The 22,937-nt window shown below is 36.0% G+C and overlaps 1 protein-coding gene across 2 annotated transcripts in view; it reads right to left on the bottom strand.

Moving 5' to 3' along the window:
• Positions 1-22,937, bottom strand: part of SSH2 (slingshot protein phosphatase 2) — a 250,679-nt gene that overhangs the window by 143,160 nt on the left and 84,582 nt on the right. For both annotated transcript variants that reach the window (XM_077749595.1, XM_077749597.1), the window contains one exon: positions 4,844-4,887. In XM_077749595.1, coding sequence (XP_077605721.1) covers positions 4,844-4,887 — 44 coding nt within the window. The remainder of the gene's footprint in view (positions 1-4,843; positions 4,888-22,937) is intronic.

Genomic DNA, 22,937 nt, shown 5'->3' with positions numbered 1-22,937 from the left:
ATGAAAGATATCCAAATCAGAAAAGGAGAAGTTAAACTGTCACTATTTTTTAGATTAGCTGGTACTATATATAGAAAACCCTAAAGACTTCACCAAAAAAATTATTAGAATAAATTAATTCAGTAAAGTTGCAGGATATGAAATCAGTATACATAAATCTGATCCATTTCTATACATTAATAATGAACTATTAGAGAGTGAAATTAAGAAAACAATCCCCTTTACAATTGTATTAATAAGAATAAAATGCCCAGGAATAAATATAACCAAGGAGGTAAAAGACCTATACTCTAAGACATTGATGAAAGAAATTAAAGTTACACAAATAAATGGAAAGATAAACAATGCTTATGGATTGGAAGAATTAATATCGTTAAAATGTCTATACCACTTAAAGCAATTTGCAGATTCAACACAATCTCTATCAAAATACAATGGCAATTTTTTTACAGAACTAGAACAAGTAATCCTAAAATCTGTATGGAGCCACAAAAGACTGAATAGTCAAAGCAATCTTGAGAAAGAATAAAGCTGAGGTATAATGCTTTCTGATTTCAAACTATACTACAAAGCTACAGCAATCAAAACAGTAATAATATTGGCATAAAAACAGACACATAGAATAGAATGGAGCAGAATAGAATCTAGAAATAAACCTACAAGTATACAGTCAATTAATCTTTGACAAAGGAGGCAAGAATATGCAATAAAAAAAGACGACAGTCTCTTTATTAAATAGTATTGGGAAAACTGGACAGCTACATGCAAAGGAATGAAACTGGACCAATTTTTTTACACCATATACAACAATAAACTCAAAATGGATTATACACCTAAATGTGAGACCTGCAAACTTAAAACTCCTTGAAGAAAACATAGGAATTAAGCTCTTGGACATTGGTCTGAGCAACGTTTTTTTTTTTGGATCTGTTTCCTCAGGGCAACAAAATAAAAAATAAACAAATGGGGCTGTATCACACTGAAAAGTTTTTGCACAGGGAAGGAAATCATCAACAAAATGAAAAAGCAACTTCCAACTGGGAGAAGATATTTGCAAATGATATAACCAATATATATATAAAGAACTTACATAACTCAATATCAAACAAACAATTCAATTAAATAAAGGGCAAAGGACTTCTTGCCCCCCACACACCCTTTCCCCCTTCATATGCTTTCTCTCTCTCTCAAAAAAAAAAAAAAAATTAAAAACAGAACTACCATATGAACCAGCAACTCCACTTCTGGTATTTATCTGAGAAAAACAAACATACTGTATTTTAAAGTGCCTAACTTATCTGATTTCACAGGTTCACAGGTGGAGAGAAATTTCTCACCTATATCTGATTTAGATGAGATGGCATTTACATGAAACTTTGGACTTCAGACTTCAGAGTTGATGCTAAAATGAGTTAAGACTTTTGGGGCTGTTGGGATGTAATGAATATATTTTGAATGTGAGAAGAACATCAAACTTTGGGGGGCAGAGTGGAATGTTATGAATTGAATATTTGTGTGCTCCCCCAATCCATATTTTGAAGCCCTAATCCTGTGAGACAGTATTTAGAGATGGGAGCCTTTGGGAGGAAATTAGGGTTAGATGATGTCATGATGATGTTATGAGACTCCCATGACAGGATTAATGTCTACATAGGAAGAGACCAGAGCACCCTCTTTCACACAGCCATGTGAGGACACAGCAAGAAGGCAGCTGCCTGAAAGCCAAGAAGAAAGCTCTCACCAGGAACTGAATCTCTCAGCTCACTGATCTTGGATGTCCCTGCCTCCAGAATTATAATAAATAAATTCCTTCTGTTTAAGCCACTCAGTCTATGGTATTTTGTTATAGGAGCCTGAGCTGAATTAGACATGTTGTTCTTTTTGTCATGGTTGTGGTTGAGTTGTAAGAGTTCTTTATATATTCTGGACATTGCCCTCTTACCAGTTATATGATTTGCCAAAGTTTTGATGTAGCTTAATTTATCTATTTTTGTTGTTGTTGTCTGTGAACATTGGTTTTTAAGACCTCATAGTTTGGGCTAATTATATTAAACTATTACTTTTAACTTATGAATTTCCCAGTAAATGGCATTTGGTTAAAATAAGAGATAATTAGGGGCCCGTGGGTGGCTCAGTCAGTTGAGTGACTCTTGATTTCAGCTCAGCTCATGATCCCAGATTTCAGCTCAGGTCATGTGGGATTGACCCCCATGTCAGGCTCCACGCTCAGCACGGAGATATTCTCTTTCTCTTTCTCTCTCTGTCTCTCTGTCTCTCTCCCCTCCGCCTCCTCCCCCTCTCACATGTGCTCCCTCTCTCTCTTTCTCTCTAAAAGAAAAATAAATAAAAGATAATGAATATCTTTATTACCTAGAGCTTCATCAGTTTTAATAATATGCTGTTTACTATTCAATTCTCTACCACAAACCAATTGAATCTGCAAACTGAAAAGATGAGTTCAGGCATGCTCAGTGAAATGATGGTAACTAAATGCTGGTTTATTTTGTGATAAGTGATGGAGAATGCCAGAATTATTTGTAGTGGTCAAGCATATGAAAAATCTACTTCTTACACACCATCTAGCTGTAAGGGGCATTCAAATGGCACTTAAAAATTTCTTTCCTTTGAATTAGACTACAATTTAGTCTTAGATTTAGAAGTAGCCTGGGAAACATACTGAATGTAATAAATTACAATAAACAAGTAAATTTTTATTTTTAAAAATGGGTGCTAACAGGTATTTCTTCATTTCTTATTTGTATTTATTTCACTCATTTCTTATTCTTATTTGTATTTGTATTTCTATCATTTCTTAAGTGATCTTTTTTCTTATTAATAGAAGAAGTCTACAAAAGCCCTCTGCTAGTCATATTAATGATTTATTGCCAACAACTTTAAAAACAGTGATCTTTATGGTTCTTAATGGCTTGACAATTTGGTGCTGTGAATGGGATTAAACTTGCATTGCTTCATCATTATGTAATTTTTAACAACAATTATCCCAGTAGACGCCAAGTCAATACAGAAAGCTGAAAATTAACCCAACAATCATTACATTTGGCCTACTAGAAAATTTCAGAATCTTTTGGAATTCTTTTTTAACTCTAATAGGAAAAAGTTTATGATGCCTTTATAGTGCCTCTGGTAATTTCAGCAAAAAAATTTTTCTGGGTTTCTCTCCCTTAGCCCTAGGCAAAAGAAGGACCTGTCATTGTCAGATCTTCCTTAAGAGAAAGTGAGAAATTAAGCTTTAAGCCAAATTTTTCATGCTAACCAAGACAGAAGAATATTGTCAATCAGCTTGTTACTGATGAAAAGAAACCATTTTTACATGAAGTTATAGTTTATCAGAGTGGCACACATCAACAAACCCTTGATAATTCATCATTAAGGAAGCATTCTCTTTAGCCAGCTCTTCCACATTGAGCATGCCTATTGTATCCATTCTCTGTATTGTGCAGAATGATTCATGTGATTGAGTTCAGAGGATGAAAACATAAAACATTTATCTTTTTATTTTTTCTTTTAATTTTTTATGTTTTATTTTATTTTTGAGAGAGAGCGAGCATGCACGTGCACATGAATGAGCAGGAGAGGGGCAGAGAGGGAGGGAGATGCGGAATCTGTGCTGTTCTGTCAGCACAGAGCCCAATGCAGGGCTTGAACCCACAAACTGCAAGATCATGACTGGTGCTGAAGTCGGAAACCTAACCAACTGAGTCACCCAGGTGCCCCAAATTTGGTAACATTTACATGATCATCTAGAACTTACCAGGACTGTTTCTTGCGGAAAGAAAGTTGTTTTATAAACCATTTAAAGGAGATAACAAAAATATTATCAGATACTTCCTAAATATCTCTTGTAATTTTTTTTCTTTTCATGGCAGTAATAGGTACTGGTACCCTTTTAAACACATGCCTGCTACTTTATGAGTATTCACTGTATTTGAAGGATTGGTAAGTTGCTCTATAAACTTTGTATTTAGAAAGTAAAATATTGATCAATCTGTAAGAATTTAAATTATCTATCATAATGAATGACAAACCTAAGTACAAAACTGAAGGCTGAAATGTTCAGTTGATATTTTCCTAAAAGGTAATAAAAATTTACTTTTTTATTACTCAAGATAGTTGTGGAGGCTTGGGTCAAAACTGGGCTAATATTGGCATATCTGCACTTTCTTAAAGCAATCTACCATTGTATGTATGTATCATTGACATACAACATTCTATTAGTTTCATGTATACAACATAATAAAATCTGCCATTTTATTTTATTTTTTCTTTTTTAAACATTTTCTTTATTTCTAGGAGAGAGAGAGAGAGACAGCGTGAGCAGGGGAGGGTCAGAGAGAGAGGGAGTCACAGACTGAAACAGGCTCCAGGCTCTGAACTGGCAGTCAGCACAGAGCCTGATGCGGGGCTCGAACCCACAAACCGCGAGATCATGACGTAAGCGAAAGTCGGACGCTTAACCGACTAAGCCACCCAGGCACCCCTAAAATCTGCCATTTTAAATCTTTGAGTCAGTAACTGATTCTTTTTTTTTTTAATGTTTGTTTATTTTTGAGAGAGAGAGAGAGAATATGAGCCGGGCAGAAAGAGAGGGAGACAGAGAATCCCGAGCAGACTCCACCCTATCAAAGCAGAGCCCAAGAGTTGGACGCTTAACTGACTACCACCCAGGCGCCCCCCAATAACTGGATTCTTAAAGCGATTCCATTTTGAGAGACCAATTAAGCACCTTGGAAAACTGGGATAAGCCAATCAGACAAGACTAAGAAATAATTAGACAAAAAAAATTAAGTACAGAAATGCTATAGGATATAATAAACAAACATACCTCCTGGGCTGTGACCGGCATTCTTCCTCCCCACTGTCTGCCTCCTGCATAAACAGGAAAAAGATTTAAAAAATTATTAAAAGCTGAGATCTCATATCATAATATCAACAATGCAATTTCACTAAGCTTTATATGTAGGAGCATCTCATTTATCTTGTGCACTTGAACAAATTCTCTTACAAAATAGCAACTTCAACCCAGAAGGTTGATATGTATCAGTAGAATTTATTTCTGGAGGAAACTTCAACAAACACATTTTATTGGTAACAAAATACTAATAATTAAAAGAACTACCTCTGAAAACCAACTAGAGATGTTATGCTATTGTTATGTTACTTCAAATTAAAAACAAGTGGGCATTCTGATTACCATGAGCAAATCTCATCAAGATGACCAATTAATAATTCTGATACCCAAACAAACACCAACCTAAACAATGAGCACCACTTCACTAAATGCTCACAATCAAATCACCAACACTATCATCATCAACACAATGGCTACTACTTATTGAATATTTGTAATATGCCAGGCACCTTGCTCAGCACTTTAAAGAAGGTTCTAAAACACACACACACACACACACACACACACACGGATAAATATCTTCAATCAATAAAAAAGCACTGAATCATAGTTTAATTACAATATTTAGTTTTCTTAATAGCACATAAAATAATTGAGGGTGTTATAATATGGCAATTTAGACTCAATGAAATATAGATTTTACAGATGAAGAAAATGAAATCCGGAAAGAGGAAGTAAGTATTGTTCATGGAAATTCACATGGTAAAGTAGAATAAAAACTAATAAAATACTGCCTCCCAACATACTGAAAAAGCTTACCCTTCCCTGGCCTAGGTCAGGACTTAAAAGGTAAGATATTATACAGATTTTCATGGACACAAAAATATTGACATAAAGGTGAGAAAAGATGTAAGAATTAATAATACTAAGGCGCAAAAGTTTTTCATTAAATTTGCTCCCTGACATTTTACTTTAGGTTTTTGGTCACTTTTGTGTTTTATGTTTGGCAAGCATAAAAACTGGAAAAGAAAAATAATTTCAAACAGTATGTGTACGGTCTGCCAATGAGCCACCTATATTTTTGAGTTTATGGAACTATCTCCATTCACCTCTGTATCATTGTCTCCATTCCTGGGCAGCCACTATCATTTAAAACACTACAATTTTTAGAGGCCCCGGGTGGCTCAGTTGGTTAAGCATCTGACTTCTGCTCAGGTCATGATCTCACAGTTTGTGGGTTTGAGCCCTGCGTTGGGCTCTGTGCTGACAGCTAGCTCAGAGCCTGGAGCCTGCTTCAGATTCTGTGTCTCCTCTCTCTGACCCTCCCCCACTCGTGCTGTCTCTCTCTCTCTCAGAAATAAACAAAACATTAAAAAAAAACTCTACAATTTTTATTCCCATTTTATTTTCTTTTTTTAAAAAATTCTTTTAATGTTTTTATTTTATTTTTGAGAGAGACAGAGTGTGAACAGGGGAGGGGCTGTTAGCTGTCAGTGCAGAGCCTGATGCCTGGCTCGAACTCACTAAGTATGAGACGGTGACCTGAGCTGAAGTCAGACGTCAGACGCCCAACCGCCTGAGCCATCCATGCGCCCCATTCCCATTTTATTTTCATTATTGATTTCAGGCATACCTATTACTTTCCACAAAGGGAAGAACATAGCAGAGACTCTACTCACAGAGGGAAGAGAGGTTAAATGTCATTGTGTGCTAAACTATTTGCCTGTAGGGAAGGTTTAAGGTTCAGAAGTATCACCTTTAGGGATTAGAAAGAAAGGTATAAAAGGAAAAGAATTGATTATCTCTAGAGTCAATAGTCAGAACCTGGAAAGTTTGCAAGAAACAAAATGAAAAGACTCAGATAAGCAAATGTAAATGTTAGATTTTGGGGCCCAAAGGAACTATAATTAATAGAAATGATTTCTTATAATCTCATTTTTCTTTTTTTTTTCTTTTCTTTTTCTTTTTTTATTTTATTTCTAGGAGAGAGAGAGAGAGACAGCATGAGCAGAGGAGGGTCAGAGAGAGAGGGAGACACAGACTCTGAAATAGGCTCCAGGCTCTGAGCTGGCAGTCAGCACAGAGCCCGACGCGGGGCTCGAACCCACGAACCGCGAGATCATGACCTAAGCGAATGCCGGACGCTTAACCGACTAAGCTACCCAGGCGCCCCTAATCTCATTTTTCAAACAGTGCTTCATAATTGTTATTACTGGTTAATAGAACTCAACTTCTGATATATTTTTATCACATTTTTAATTGTATGAAAAGTTATATAAAGGTTATATTTAAGATAAATGTTAAGTTATGGGGTGTAATAAGACAATGAATACCTGTGAATACCATTCCACTTAAGAGCTAAAACAGTACGAATAACTTTGCATCTCTGTGCAAAGCTAATAAAACTATCCCCCATTCCTATCCTCTCCCAATATGTGGCTACTATCTTGAATTTTAAGTATCATTTTCTTGCTCTACTATAAAAAAATTTCAAATGTACAGACAGATTGAAAAGTCTTGTAGGTAATCTGTATATTCACCATATATATATTCTACCATTAATATTGTATATACTTGCCTTATTACATGTTATTTTTCTGCCCTTCCATCAATCCATCTTATTTTTTTATGCCTTTCAAAGTAGGTTACAGACATCAGTACATTTGTCCTTAAATGTGTATAATTAACTAGAATTCAGTATTATAGTTTTTTCTTTTTACAGTAAAATTTATATACAATGAAATGCACAATGAAGTGCATCATTCAATGAGTTTTGAAAATTTATGTAACTGTGTAACCCAAACTTCTATCAAGAAATGAAACATTTTTATCACTTCAGAAATTTGTCTTATACCTCTTCTGTCAACACCTGGCACTAACCACTCCTAGAGGCAACCACTCTTTTGATTTTTCTAAAAACTTCTCCCCCCAAATTAGTACACAGCATGATCCCATTTATATGATTCCACTGTTCATATAAATAGAATCATATAGTATGTACTCTCTTGTGGGAGGCTTCTTTTACGCAGCATTATGTTTTAAGGTTCATCCATGTTGCATTTAGCAGGAGTTCATTTCTTTTTATTCCTGAGGATTCCATTATATGAATTCACCAGTTTGTTTATTCATCTCCTATTGATACATATGCTTGGGGTGTTTGAATTTTTGTCCATTATGAATAGAGCTGCTATATGAGCATTCCTTTGTGGATTTTTGGTGGAAATATGTTTTTGTTTCTCCTGGATAATGGGATAGATGCATGTATAGTTTTATAGGAAAGTGCCAGGCCTTTTTCCAAAGTGCTTGTAACACTTTACACTTATCAACAATGTATGAAAGCTGCAATTACAGTTTAATTAGCAATTTTCTTCTCCAGTGGTTATTGTTTTCCATGTCCTCAGAAACTTTTGCTTAGCATTCAGTCACAAAAATAATCTATCATATATTTTTTTAAGATTTAAAAAAAATTAAGCCATCTTTCTACCCAACATGCGGCTTGAATTCACAACCCTAAGATCAAGAGTCACATACTCTACTGACTGAGCCAGCCAGGTGCCTCTCTACCATATTTGGCTTTATGGTTTTATACCTAGGGTCTATGACTCATTCTGAATAAACGTATATGGTGTGAGGTAGGGGTGAAGAGTGAGGTTCATTTTTTTCCCACATGGATATCCAGTTTTAAGTACCACTTGTTTATGACTTTCCTTTCCCCATTGATTACTTGGCTTCTTTGTAAAAAATCAAATGATGATATAGGTGAGGTCTACTTCTGGGTTCTTTATTCTGTTCCATTGACCTATTTGTCAATCTTTATGCCAGGACCATAAATATATAATCAAGATAATTGTACTTTATAGTAAGTTTTGAAGGAAATATAAATCTTCTAACTTTATTCTTCTCTTTCAAGATCATTTTATCTACTAGTAAAACTTTTTGTCTTGAAATCTACTTTATCTGATATTAATATAGCCACTACAGACTTATTTATGCTCCCTATGTTGAGCATATTTATGCTCACTGTTTATCCTCTGTGCTTGCAAGACTTAATATTTTAAAGAACGTCTCATAAACAAATCATAGCTGCATCTTGCTTTATTTTAATTTTATCCATTGTAAAAATCTTAGCCTTTTATTTTTTCTTAAAAAAGCTTTTTTAATGTTTATTTATTTTTGAGAGACAGAGAGGTAGAGCAGGAGCGGAAGGGGGCAGAAAGAGAGGGAAACACAGAATCCAAAGCAGGCTCCGGGCTCCAAGCGGTCAGCACAGTACCTGATGTGGGGCTCAAACTCACAAACTATGAGATCATGACAAGATTCAAATCTTGAATACAATGGAATACTACTTGGCAGTGAGAAAGAACGAAATCCTGCCATTTGATCCTGCCATTTGCAGCAACGTGGATGGAACTGGAGGGTATTATGCTAAGTGAAATAAGTCAGAGAAAGACGGATATCATGTTTTCATTCATATGTGGAGCTTGAGCAACTTAACAGAAGACCATGGGGGGAAGGAAGTGGAAAAAAATAGTAACAAACAGAGAGGGAGGGAGGCAAACCATTAAGAGACTCTTAAATACAGAGAACAAACTGAGGGTTGATGGGGGAGGGTGGCGGCAGGGGAGAGGGGAAAATGGGTTATGGGCATCAAGGAGGGCACTTGCTGGGATGAGCACTGGGTGTTGTATGTAAGCAATGAAGCACGGGAATCCACCCCAAAACCAAGAGCACACTGTATATACTGTATGTTAGCCAATTTGACAAAATATATTAAATAATAAAAATAAAAACAAAATCTTGAAAAAGAATGTAATTTAAAAAAACAGTTGAATAAGAAAATAATGTGAAGAGATAGAACCAATAAATTAAAATAAAATTCTAAAAAATATTCAAATAACACAAAAGAAGGTAGAAAAGGAGTAACAGAGGGATAAAAATGTAGGTGACAAAAAGAAAATAAATAGTAACGTTGTAGACCCAAATCTAACTATATCAAGTTACATTAAATGTTAATGAACAAAATGCTACAATTAAAAGGCAAAATGGCACTTGGGTGGCACAGTCAGTCGGTTAAGCATCAGGCTCTTGATTTTGGCTCAGGTCATGATTTCATAATTTGTGTGTTTAAGCCCTACATCAGGCTTTGCTCTGACAGCTTCGAGCCTGCCTGGGACTCTCTGTCTCCCTGTCTCTCTGCCGGTCCCCCTGCTCATACACGCAAGCTCTCTCTCTCTCTCAAAATAAATAAATACACATTAAAAAAAAAAAAGACCTTTAAAGACTGTATTATATGTATGTAGTCTTCCCAATATGCTTTTTTAACACTAAGTATTATGCAAACAAGATTCATTCACTTATTCATATAGCTATATTTCATTTTTAGTGGGGCAAAATACTTAGATTGTTTCCAATTTTTGGTGACATCAACCATGCCGCTACAAATGTTCTTGTAAATGTCTTTTGGTCTACATGCATAGGAATGTACCAGAGAGTGGAACTGCAGGGTTACATAGTAAACAAAAGTTAACATTTACAAGATAGTCCCAAGTTATTTTCCAAGGTGATCGTGCTAATTTATACTGTCACCAGAAATATATTACTAGCCTATTACTAGCTTCATACTCTTATCTTTATACCTAAAATGAGCAGGCCAAAAGGGAGATAATTCAAATTATTTTCAGTTCTTTGGTGGATTTTTTTACCTAAGGGAATTTTGGTTAAAGTATGTGGAGAAGTAAAAAAGCAAAAATACTCTTGGTGCTTCCTTAGGGGGCATACACAGTCAAAACCATTTATTGAGCATCACTATGGGCCAAGTGCTTTATATATTATTTTATTTAATGTGCACCATAATGGGACTTGTTCAAAGTCATGATGCCAATAATTGGTATAGTTAGGATTTGAACTCAGGTCTATCTTTCTGCTATAATCACGCTTCCTCTAAACTAAGAATCTGACATTAATACCTAGATCCAGAGATGGGGCTAGGCAGTGAGCCATAAAAGAAAGCATTTCTTTTTTCAGGACTTATAATAAAATAATATCCTCTGTCATTTTTCTATGACTTCAACACTTTAAAATAGTGCCAAAGGAGTGGAAAATTCCTTTGGCACATGCACACAAAAAAACAAGCCAGAATAGTGTTTCTTTTGTATCTTTTTTTAAAATAATTTTTAATGTTTATTTTGAGAGAGAGAGAGGAGAGAAACAGAACATGAGTGGGGATGGGGTGGGGGGAGAGAGAGAGAGAGAGAGAGAGAGAGAGAGAGAGAGAGAGAGAGAGAGAGAGAGAGAGACAGGATCTGAAGCAGGCTCCAGGCTCCAACCTGTCAGCACAGAGCCTGACATGGGGTTTGAACCCATGAACTGTGAGATCATGACCTGAGACGAAGTTGGATGTTCAACCAACTGACTTCCCAGGCACCCCCAGAGTAGTGTTTCTAACATAAGCTCCTCAACATTTTTTCTTTCTTATTTAGATTATTATTACAATCATCATGAAAATGAATGATTTGCTTGAAACAAAGAAAAACTCAGCTTCGTATATAGAACAACTTAGTGTATACAAGGCATTATAGGCCTTAGAGTAAAATGGATTTAAAAGGAATGACAAAAATGCTCGATTATGTTTTTTTCAATAGAAATTCATTGCGCAAAATGTAAAGATAAAACACTGCTTATTCAATAAGTCATATAGTTACCTTGAACAGTGGCAATTAAATGGTAGCTAAAGGTAGAATGCTTACTATTCTAGTCTAACAAGTGCATATGACAGATATAACCAACTACCTTGTCATGTAACTTCACACACTGTTAGAAACAACCAAAAAAAGCCAAATAGTCAACCTGCTCAGAACATTAAAAATTACCAGGGGAAAAGTATTGAGATAGTTCTTAGTTTCTTAATGTCTAACATGTAAGGAGATCTACTTAATTAAATGACAAAGTACATGTTTGTTGTTCTTTTTATATTCCAGGGTCCTATGGTTAAATATTATTAGTTCTTGACGTTCTTTCTTAAAATTTTTTATGTTTTATTTATTTCTGAGAGACAGAGAGACAGACAGACAGACAGGGGAGGGTCAGACAGAGAGGGAGATACAGAGTCTGAAACAGGCTCCAGGCTCTGAGCTAGCTGTCAGCACAGAGCCCGACGTGGGGCTTTAACCCATGAACCGTGAGATCATGACCTAAGCCGAAGTTGGATGCTTAACCAACTGAGCCACCCAGGTGCCCCAAGTTCTTGACGTTCTTAAGAAAATTTCAACCTATAAACAATATGGTATGAGATTCTAAGTGTGCATTTAATTTTAGGGTATTCAGGAACCATTAAGTATCAGCTGAAAGATTAATGCATTCTTATGAATCTACTACCTGAGCATAAAAGTAGGTTGCTAGGTAAAAATGTTTAGAAAAATGTTGAGCACTCAAGTGATATTTGCAGAGGAGGAGGCTGAGGAGAGAGAAGGTGCTGCTAGCCTTGAAAAACACTGCACTAGATAAGTGTTAAGCAAGTACCTTCCCAAATCTTACCCAAGATTCTTTATACTTTCCATATGCTCCAATCCAAGTAGACTCATTCATTATACTTCAAAGGTACCTATTAACGTCCTTTCTCTGCACGGTTTCATCGATGTGGAAGGCCCCTCTCCCCTCTCCTACATTCCTCCCCAGCTTTCAAACATGGTTTCAAAAGCCTGAAGTTCATGACATTTTTAAGAAAGTACCTGACTGATAGGCTGTCTGTCTCCCTCCAAACCTGACAGTTATTATGTATCTTTCTTGTGGTGCCACCCAGTTCTGTTTCCCGTTTACCACTGTGAGCTGTTGCTGGATGTCTTCGGTCTACAATCCTTCTTTCACTTTAAAAATGTATTTAATATGTGCGTGTTAACTCACACACTCCTGAAAATTTCAGAATTGCTACACTGTCTTTCTATCATCAACGATCCAACTCATTGAAGCTACTTGGTTTTAAAAAGCAAGAAGTCGGGGTGCCTGGGTGGCTCAGTTGGTTAGTGGTGGCTCAGCATATGACTTCGGCTCAGGTCATGGTCTCATGGTTCATGGGTTCGAGTCCCNCTAAAAAAAAAAAAAAAAAAAAAAAAAAAAAAAAAAAATTTAAAAAGCAAGAAGTCTTACTGTGTTCTGAACCTTTTATATCTGACAAGCATGCAATATGAAAACTTCACAAAACTCTTAATTCTGGCTCCCTTTAGAACTTTTTTAATAAAAATTTTCAGGCCTCATGCCTACCGATTTTTATTCCTTAGCTTTGAGGTGGGGCCAATGGTGTGCTGGGGCTGGTTAATAAAGGCTCATGAGAGCCAATTGTTAGATTTTTAGGAATCTTGTAACATTGGTAACCTGAAATTGGCCATGGTGGGAGTATTTACCAGGAAAATCAGCACGTGCTACAAGTCAGCCCCTACTCAGAGAGCAGGTTTTTAAACAATTACCAGTACATCATGAGGTGTGGGGCCCAAGAATCTGTACATTTTATTTATTTTTTATTTTTTATTTTTTTAAAATATTTTTTAATTTATTTCTAGGAGAGAGAGAGAGACAGCGTGAGCAGGGGAGGGTCAGAGAGAGAGAGAGACACAGACTCTGAAATAGGCCCCAGGCTCCGAGCTGGCAGTCAGCACAGAGCCCGACGCGGGGCTTGAACCCACGAACTGCGAGATCATGACCCAAGTCGGACGCTTAACCGACTAAGCCACCCAGGCGCCCCATTTTATTTATTTTTTAATGTTTATTTATTTTGAGAGAGCAAGAGAGAGAGCACATGCATGCGCGCAAGTTGGGGGGTGGTGGGCGCAGAGAGCAGGGACAGAGGATCTGAAACAGGCTCTGTACTAACAGCTGCAAGCCTGAAGTGGGGTTCAAACTCATGGACTGCAAGATCATGACCAGAGCCAAAGTCCAACGCTCAATTGACTGACCCACCCAGGTATCCTAGAATCTGTACATTTAAGCTTCAGAGATAACTAACAAGCAGTTAAGATTCAAAACCTTTGTCTTAAATGATTGGAAAAAACATTAAAAAACCCAGGATACACATAGCTACTATTCCCTCAGGGTAACTGTGCTAGCTACAAGGTAGATCAGTGGTGATGGGAACTTAGCTCTCCAAAACGATCTATTGTCCCCATTTCTGGACTGAAAAGTCTGCGAGAGCATAGTTGTGTTTGCATAGTGGCAGTCATATGCTTAGCAGGTATTAAATGAATTAAAAAATTTTGTCCAAGGTACCAAAACCACTTAAGTGGCAGAATAAGGGATAATCCTAAATTTATTCTGTGCTTCATCTCCATTAAATTATTGGTCATATCCTTGGTTTGTCCATCCAAGATGAATGCTTAAAATTGGGTAGAGATCAAGCAGTATCCGATTTCAAACTATACTATAATGCTAATCAAAACAGTATGGTACAGGCATAAAAACAGACACATATCTATGTGGAATAGATAGAACTGAGAGCCCAGAAATAAACCCACACTTTATGGTCAATGTACTCCTACAACAAAGGAGGCAACAATATACAATGAGGAAAAGACATTCTCTTCAATAAATGGTGTTGGGAAAACTGAACACCTACATGCAAAAGAATGAAACTAGACCTTTCTCGTACCATACATACACAAAAATATCTCAGAATGGAATAAAGACCTAAATGGAAGACTGGAAACAATAAAACTCCTAAAAGAAAAGAGGCAATAACCTCTAAGACATCAACCTTAACAATATTTTTCTAGATATGTTACCCAAAGCAAGGGAAACAAACAAAAGTAAACAATTGGGACTATGTAAAACTAAAAAGCTTTTGCACAGCAAAGGAAATCATCAACAAAATGAAAAGGCAATCCGCTGAATGGAAGATGTTTGTAAATGATATAACCAATAAGGGGTTAATATCCAAAATACATAAGTAACTCACAGAACTCAACACTCCAAAATGATATGATTAAAAAATGGGCAGAGGAGTCAGAGTGGCTAAAATGAGCAAATCAGNAAATTTTGAAAAAAAATATTTTTAAAAAAAAAAAAAAAAAAAAAAAGGGCAGAGGACCTAAAAAGACATTTTCCCAAAGACTTGTAGATGGCCAACAGATACATGGAAAGATGCTCAACATCACTCATCATCAGGGAATTGCAAACATAATCACAATGAGATTATCACCTCACACCAGTCAGAATGGCTAGTACCAAAAAGATTAAAAAAATAAATAAATGTTAGCAAGGATGTGTAGAAAAGGGAACCCTCCTCATGCACTGTTGGTAGGAATGTCAACTGATGCCACCACTCTGAAAAACAGTATCGAGGTTTCTAAAAAAACTACAAATATAAGTACTATATAATCCAGTAATCCCACTTTTGGGAATTTATTAAAAAAATGAAAACACTAATTCAAAAAGATAAATGCATGTTTATCTCTGTTTATTGCAGTGTTATTTACAATAGCCAAGATATGGAAGCAAGCTAAGGGTCATCAGCAGACAAATAAAGAAGATGTAATATATATGGAAAATGTAGTATTACTCAGCTGCAAGAAAAGGAGATCTTGCCATCTGCAACAACATGGATGGACCTAGATGGTATTATTCTAAATAAGTAGGGCAGAGAAAGATAAATACCTTATGATTTCACTTATATGAGGAATCTAAAACACAAAACAAAATAAGCAATGACAACAACAAAAAAACAAAAAGAGAAACAGACTAGTAAGTATAGAAAAAAATAAAACAAAAACTAGTGGTTGCCAGAGGGATGGGGGATGGAATGATTCATGAAATAGGTGAAGGGAATAAGAAGTACAAACTGTTGTTATAAAATAAATCACAGGGATGGGAAGTATGACATAGGGAATATAGTCAATAATACTGTAATAACCTTGTATCGTGACAAATGGTAAGTACACTTATCTGGTGAGCAGTTCATAATGTATATAACTGTGGAATCATTATGTTATATATCTGAAAGTCATATAATATGCGAACTATACTTCAAAAAAGCAAGCAAGCCAGCAAGCAAGCTGTCCAAAGAACACATGTAGAAGGGTAATGAAGGAACACTGATTACCTGCCAAATATTACTAAACTAACAGCAAAATTATTTCAAATTTTCCAAAGCCATTTTCAAACTGAGAAGTTGATAAATACAGTTAATGGCTCTGACCAAAAAGAAATAAAAATATTTAAGACACTGATGTACTGCTAAGACTAGTTTGATAGGGGGAAATGCATTACTATTTTCCAAGTATTTGTATTTAAATCTAGACAATTAGCTATTCAGCCTTCAATAGGGGAAGAGATAGAGTGAGGATATGGGATATGTTTGGCAAATAAATAATCAACATATTCACTAAAAGCTGCTGGAGACCATAGGAGACAAAAAGAAATCGTGAGATAGTACCATCAAGGAGTTTATCTTCCTGAAGAGATAAGGCTATTATTATATTTGAAGAGTGGATCCAACAATTCAGTATAAATGCATGGCACAGTAAGTACATTTCATAGAAGTTCAGGAGATATGGTACAGTGTTCATAGGAACAAGTGAGCTGAGTCTAGCATTGAAGGAAGTGTAAGATCTGAAGAGGCACAGAGACTGACAGGGCATCTGAGACATAAACAAAAGGAAGGAAAGTAGGAATATGTTTGACACATTGAGGTGCTGGTGAGCTGACCAGCTAAGCTGAAACCCAGGGCTTGCCTTGATGTGAGTTGCAAAGTTGCAAAGTGCAGGGATCTAGGCATGATCCTATGGGGAAGCTAGGGAAGGTATTTATCAGCATCTTAAAAAAAAAACAGAACAAAATTATAAATATGTTGCTTTGGTGGTAATAAAGACACTTTTTAAGGAAACAGAGGCTAAAATTTGGAAAGCCAATTATGAAAACTGAGGTACCTTTTCCTAAAGCCTGAAGACACTGCTCAGTTTAACCACAGATCTCCACTAGAGGGCAGACAAGTCTAAGCTTATTCTGTAGTTGAACTGGAGAAACTGCCTCCACGGAAAATACAAAGAGAAAATGTGTCATTTAAAGACCATTTTCAGTGCTTTCAACCTAGGACAGAGCCTTTAGCTAGCACATAAATCTTTCACAGAATAGCTTTCTATGGTGCAAAATGCTTCTTAATTGCAACATGGACCAGTGGAAAAGTTCTACATTGGGAATCCAGCTTAGGTGACAGACGCATGTGCTTATACATTGCAGACATAACTGGAATGCCAACAGCAGCACTCATCACTGACTACCTTACTATCTTCCCCTCCCATCTCAGGCACATCCTAACCACCACTCAAGCCAATGCCTAACAATGTGTATATTATCTGGACCATGATTTCAATCTAGGTTCTCCTTTTGGTCAACTAGGGATGTGTTTGGTCTTAGGGACTCATTCCTTTAAAGTCAGAGTGAGGTGAGGTCATCAGACAGAAGATCTTATATGTACATTTGACTCAGCAGGCTGAGTAGCTGTCATATAGGGCTGTTAGTGGGAGTCCTCAGGTCTCACTAACATAGCATGAATGTTAACATCTAAATAAAAGGGTTGAGAATTCCAACAAACTTTTTAGATGCTAAGGCTAGATTTTACAAAGTACATAAACACCTTTTCTGGTCTTTTTCTATTTTTTTTTCAATTTGTTATTTAAATGATAGTTAACATACAATGCACTAATGGTTTCAGGAGTAGAATGAAATGTAGATGAATCACTTACATACAATACTCAGTGCTCATCATTAACAAGTGCCCTCCTTAAAACCCAACACCCATCTAGCCCATCCCCCCTCCCCAACATTTGTCTGGTTCTCCATAACTGTGTGTCATATGTATGGATTATCTAATCATCCTTTTTTAAAAAAGAAAGAGGTTAGTTGAAAAATGATTTCTTTGTATGTACATACCACTTCCATGACATAGATGGAGCTAGAGGGTATTACACTAAGTGAAATAAACTAGAGAAACACAAATACCCATATGATTTCACTCATATGTGGAGTTTAAGAAACAAACCAGAACATATGGAAGGGGGGGAAAAAGAGAGAGAGGGAAACATTTTTTCTGTTTTGATCTCTTGGAAAATTTCTGTCATTTAAGCAACAAGGGCGGTCATAGATTGACTTTCTGTTATTAGCTGGAAGTAGTCTTCTTCCACTCTTTTTAAATTTTTTTTCTTTTTTAAAATTTTAAGTAGGCTCCACACCCAATGCGGGGCTTGAACTGACGATCCAAAGATCAAGGGTCCATTGACTGAGCCAGACAGCTGCCCCAATTTTCTTCTACTCTTGATCAATGCTATTATCACAAGTATTTTCTTTTTCCTTGGAAAAGGACAATAGTTATTTCTTGATAATGACAGCATTTGATTTCAGGTATTAGGTATTTCAACTGCAGGTGAATTTTGCCATACTCAAATTCTGGTAGTATCTTCAATAAGCCAGGCCATCTTGTATCTCAGACTTTGCTATACTGTTCCCTTTGTCTATGGTATACTTCATTCCCCTCTTTTCTTGTCTACTTCTACTCAAGTATAGTGGAACAGATCCCTCAAGCAAGATGTCCCATCTTCTATAATGTTGTAGATTTGGTCTTCAAAATCATTTACTATTTTAATTTAAATACAAAAATGTAGTAATAATTCCTGGCACAAGAATATTCACAGCCATACCTATTGTACATTTTCACATGGCCAATCATTTCAAAGGCTTGCATAACAGAATTCTGATAGAAACAAAGATGAATGGGGCAATGTTGTCAATAACAGGAATCAGTAACCTGATCATCATCCTCTTCTTTTAGAAATGCATTCTATTTATTTTATTTTAGATCATCATATCCAACAATCTTTTTCTTTATAGGTCCTCTATTTTTACTTAAATATTTAATGAGTTTCCTAAAAATTTAGCTCACTAATTATTCTATAATTTACTGTGGTGTATAGTCTAATATATAGCAATATAACTTCATTTTCCCCCCAAATAGTTAATCAGTTATTTTGGTACTATCTGGTTATTGACCAATTTCTCCCCACTGACTAAAAAGCCTATCTTAATTATACATTAAATATTTTATTTTACTTTATTTTTTAAATTTCAATGTTTTATTTATTTCCGAGAGACAGAGAGAGAGCATGAGCAGGGGAGAGTCAGAGAGAGAGGGAGACAGAATCCGAAACAGGCTCCAGGCTCTGAGCTGGCTGTCAGCACAGAGCCCGACGCAGGGCTTGAACCCACGAACCATGAGGCCTGAGCTGAAGTTGGATGCTTAACCGACTGAGCCACCAGGTGCCCCTATACATTAAATATTTTAATGTACTTGGGTCTATTTCTGGGAGTGGTAATACCTAAACTACCCTTGCAGAAAATAAAAGTATAGACGGTAAAGAAAGACTCATTAAACTGTGAACTTTTTAAAGGCAGGGACTATGTTCTATCTTTATATCCAAGTATCTGGCACATAGTATGTGTCTTGGGTTTTTTTGTTAAACATCTTGAGACATAATTCACATATCATAAAATTCACCAATTTATTTTTTAGAATCTTCATGTGGTTAAATATGTGTTCTTAAGTATGTGGTCATGAATTTTATTTACTATTTTTTTATACATTTTATTTTATGTAATCTCTACATTTAACATGGGGCTCGAACTCATGATCTAGAGATCAAGAGTTGCATGTTCTCCTGACTGAGCCAGCTAGGCACCCTTTGTGGTCACGCATTTTAAAATCATGCCATATATTCAAATATAAAAGAATATTCGTAGAGAGGAAAGCAGTAAATTTTTTTAAAAGTCTAATTACAAACTAAAAAACATTTTCACCATATATAAAACAGTGGATTAATAGTTTCAATAAACAAAGAATTCTAATGAATCAATGGAAAAAGGCAAATATCCCAACAGAAAAATAGGCAAAGATAATTCACAAATGAGATACAAATGGACTGTAGAAAGGAAGTCAAAATATGGTTAGCTTGAATTTTTTCTGTTGAGAGTGCAAGAGGGGGAGGGGCAGATAATAGTGTACAAAACAGTCAAGAATTCATGAAAATGGGCAGTCTTTCTAGCAATCTATATTAAGAGCTTTAGAATGGGTCCTATTTTTGACTTTATAATTTCATGTCTAGAAATATATTCTAGTGGGAAAAAATCAGAAATATCCCCAAAAGTTTATTTATACACAAGGATACCAAATGCAGACTACTCATTATAACAAACAAGATGTTAGCCACCTTAATGTACAAAGACAGGAGAAGCTGAGCAAATTAAGAGACTGCTAAACAAGAGAATTTTATTAAGCCATTAGTTTATACTATTTAAAATGAGAACATGATCTGAATGTAAGGATTACTGAAAAAGGGCAGGTTTCTTATGGGATGTGGTTATAAGTGGTAACTTTTTTCTTTATGATCATTTATATTTTCTAAACTTTCTACAATGATCATGTATTATAATCAGAAAAAACTTTAAAAATGTAGAGAAGGGACATGAGAGAAATGTATAGATTCCTATTCTTTTTCTTTTCTTAATTAGAGGTCTTCTGATATATTAGGAAGAAGATTATACATATCGTCTAACCAATGTTTTAAAAGAGACATAATTAATAAGTTGGAAGATCATCAACTAGTAAAAGCCTCTGTTGGCAGGTGGCTACTTGAGTAAATGATATGCTCCCTTTTCTTCCTCTTTGAACAGTAGCTTCTAAGCTCTTTGCTATAGCCATGTGAACTCAAGTTCACAACTTTTCCTATCCAACATCCTTTTTCTCTAGAGCCATGCTTTTTAAACTGGGATAGAAGTACCCCAGGGTCATGCCTCAGTGTGGTAGGAATTACTCAAATCAAAAGATGAATATAAATCATATTCCCACAGCATCAGTTTTCCTTGATGGGAGATAATATTTTTATAGTAACAGAGATACAGATATATAAATGTGAAGTCTGAAGTAGACCATGAGAATCCAAATAAATCTCAGGCTTATAATAGACTCCTTTAAACTCTACATGCCCAGACTGCCAGGGGTTTCCTATTCGCTCCCCTCTGCTGTTAGAGAAACTTCTGGTGGAAAAATTTGAGGAGCACTGCAGAGGCCTGCTACGTTTAACTCTATGTATATATGTATGTATGTATTAAGTTTATTATTATTATTTTAAACATAGGCTCTACACCCAATGTGGGACTTGAACTCCTGACCCCAAGATCAAGAGTCACTTGTTCTACCAACTGAGCCAGCCAGGCAACCCTTGCTGCATTTAACTTTGTGGGCTGCCTGGGTGGCTCAGTTGGTTGAATGCCTGACTCTTGATTTGGGTTCAGGTCATGATCCAGGGTTGTGGGATTGAGCTCTGTGAAGGGCTCTGTGCTGAGCATGGAGCCTGCTTAAGATTCTCTCTCTCCTCTCTCTCTCTTTCTCTCCTCCTCCCTCTGCTCATGCTCTCTCTCTAAAAATAAAATAAGATTCAATAAAGCTTGTGCCTAATATCAAACAATTAACATATAAGTTAAATTCTGGGTAGTATGGTCAGTTAATAATTATGAAAATATCAGATCAGATTTCTTGATCTCCTTTTAAGACTATAGGCAGGACACTTAACTTTATTTGGTTTCCATAAACAAAGCTTAAAAAACAAAAGTGGTGAAAAAGTTGATTGAGTACTTGAACCAACAAACCGAAAGCTTCCAAGCTTACTTGAAGTGAAACAGAGGTACTGAAATGAAAAAATATGAAATTATAAATCAGAATGTGATCTAACTCCTAATATAAGTTAGGCCCACCTAGTGAACCTTGCTAACACAGTGAACATCATAAGGAATCCAATTATTAATAGTCTTCCACAGTTAAAACACTCCTGGCTTTATTTTAGTAATGGAAATAAATAACAGAGGGAAAAATAGGCAACTTATTGCAATTTTTAATTACACTCACAGTCACCATTAACCTTGACAACCTAACAACTCAATTATAACAAGAGCACTTTCCCCACTAACATAAGTCTAAGATAGAACTACATGAATACAAAATACTGTTTAAGGGAAAGGTAAAATCTTATGAGAAAGAAGCTCATCTGAATTTCCCCACCAATTTGTTAAACCTCAGAATCATATATTGTCAATTTTTAGATTATCTAACCCACCTCAGAAGCTTCTTGGTTATTCACTCTTAATGTATCTATTGTTTTTCATTAAATACTTCCACAATATCTCCCCATTTTCTCCTCCAGCCTCACTTTTACTTCTCTTTCTCTAAGGCTCCTAGCTACTTTTCCCTTCCATTTTGCCTTCCATTTTGTCAGAATTCTGACAATCAAGACAGTAACCACAGGAAGCCTCTGATGATAGATTAGTTTGCTAATTATCCAATGTTATCTATTAGTAATGTATCCTTTGATCTAGATTTCCCCCCCAAACTGAATAGAACTCGGGAGGAAAAGGGAGAAAAAAAGGTAAACAATAAAAGGCAAGATGGGTATACCTGATAGGAAGCCCCTTTCCCTATTTACAGATTCTAGTGTAAATAAGTTTAACTGAAAACATTTATCCCTCAATGTAATTAGTTAGATGTTTCTTCTTCTTTTTTTTTTTTTAAATGTTTTATTTATTTCTGAGAGAGAGAGAGAGAGAGAGAGAGAGAGAGAATGTGAGCAGGGCAGGGTCAGAGAGAGAGGGAAATACAGAATCCAAAGGAGGCTGCTATTTGGGGGTACCGTCAGCCAGGAGAACTCCAGGTACTTTCATTTCTCTCTTCTCCTATATCACCTACAGGCATCAGAAAGATGTCCATTCAGAACTCAGACCACTGCAAGTTATTCTTAGCACCACATCCCAGGGAAATGCTTCAGTCAAAAACATATTTTGCTTTGACCTTCTTTCATCAATGACTTGGCTCCTGCATTTTAGGAAGAAAACTCATGCAAATTCCTCCAGTCTCTGATTTCCCCAGATTGGTCATGAGTCCTCCTTCCCTAAAGTCCTATTCTATCTTCTTCCATTTAACTACTTTTTAAAATTATAATTACATGTATTCATGACTTATCCTTATTTATTAAGAGTGAAGCACCTA

Source organism: Crocuta crocuta, unplaced genomic scaffold (assembly GCF_008692635.1).
Source record: "Crocuta crocuta isolate KB4526 unplaced genomic scaffold, BGI_CrCroc_1.0 scaffold149, whole genome shotgun sequence".
Classification (NCBI taxonomy): domain Eukaryota; kingdom Metazoa; phylum Chordata; class Mammalia; order Carnivora; family Hyaenidae; genus Crocuta; species Crocuta crocuta.
Note: the sequence above shows the minus strand (reverse complement) of the source record. Positions and strands in the feature narration are given on the sequence as shown.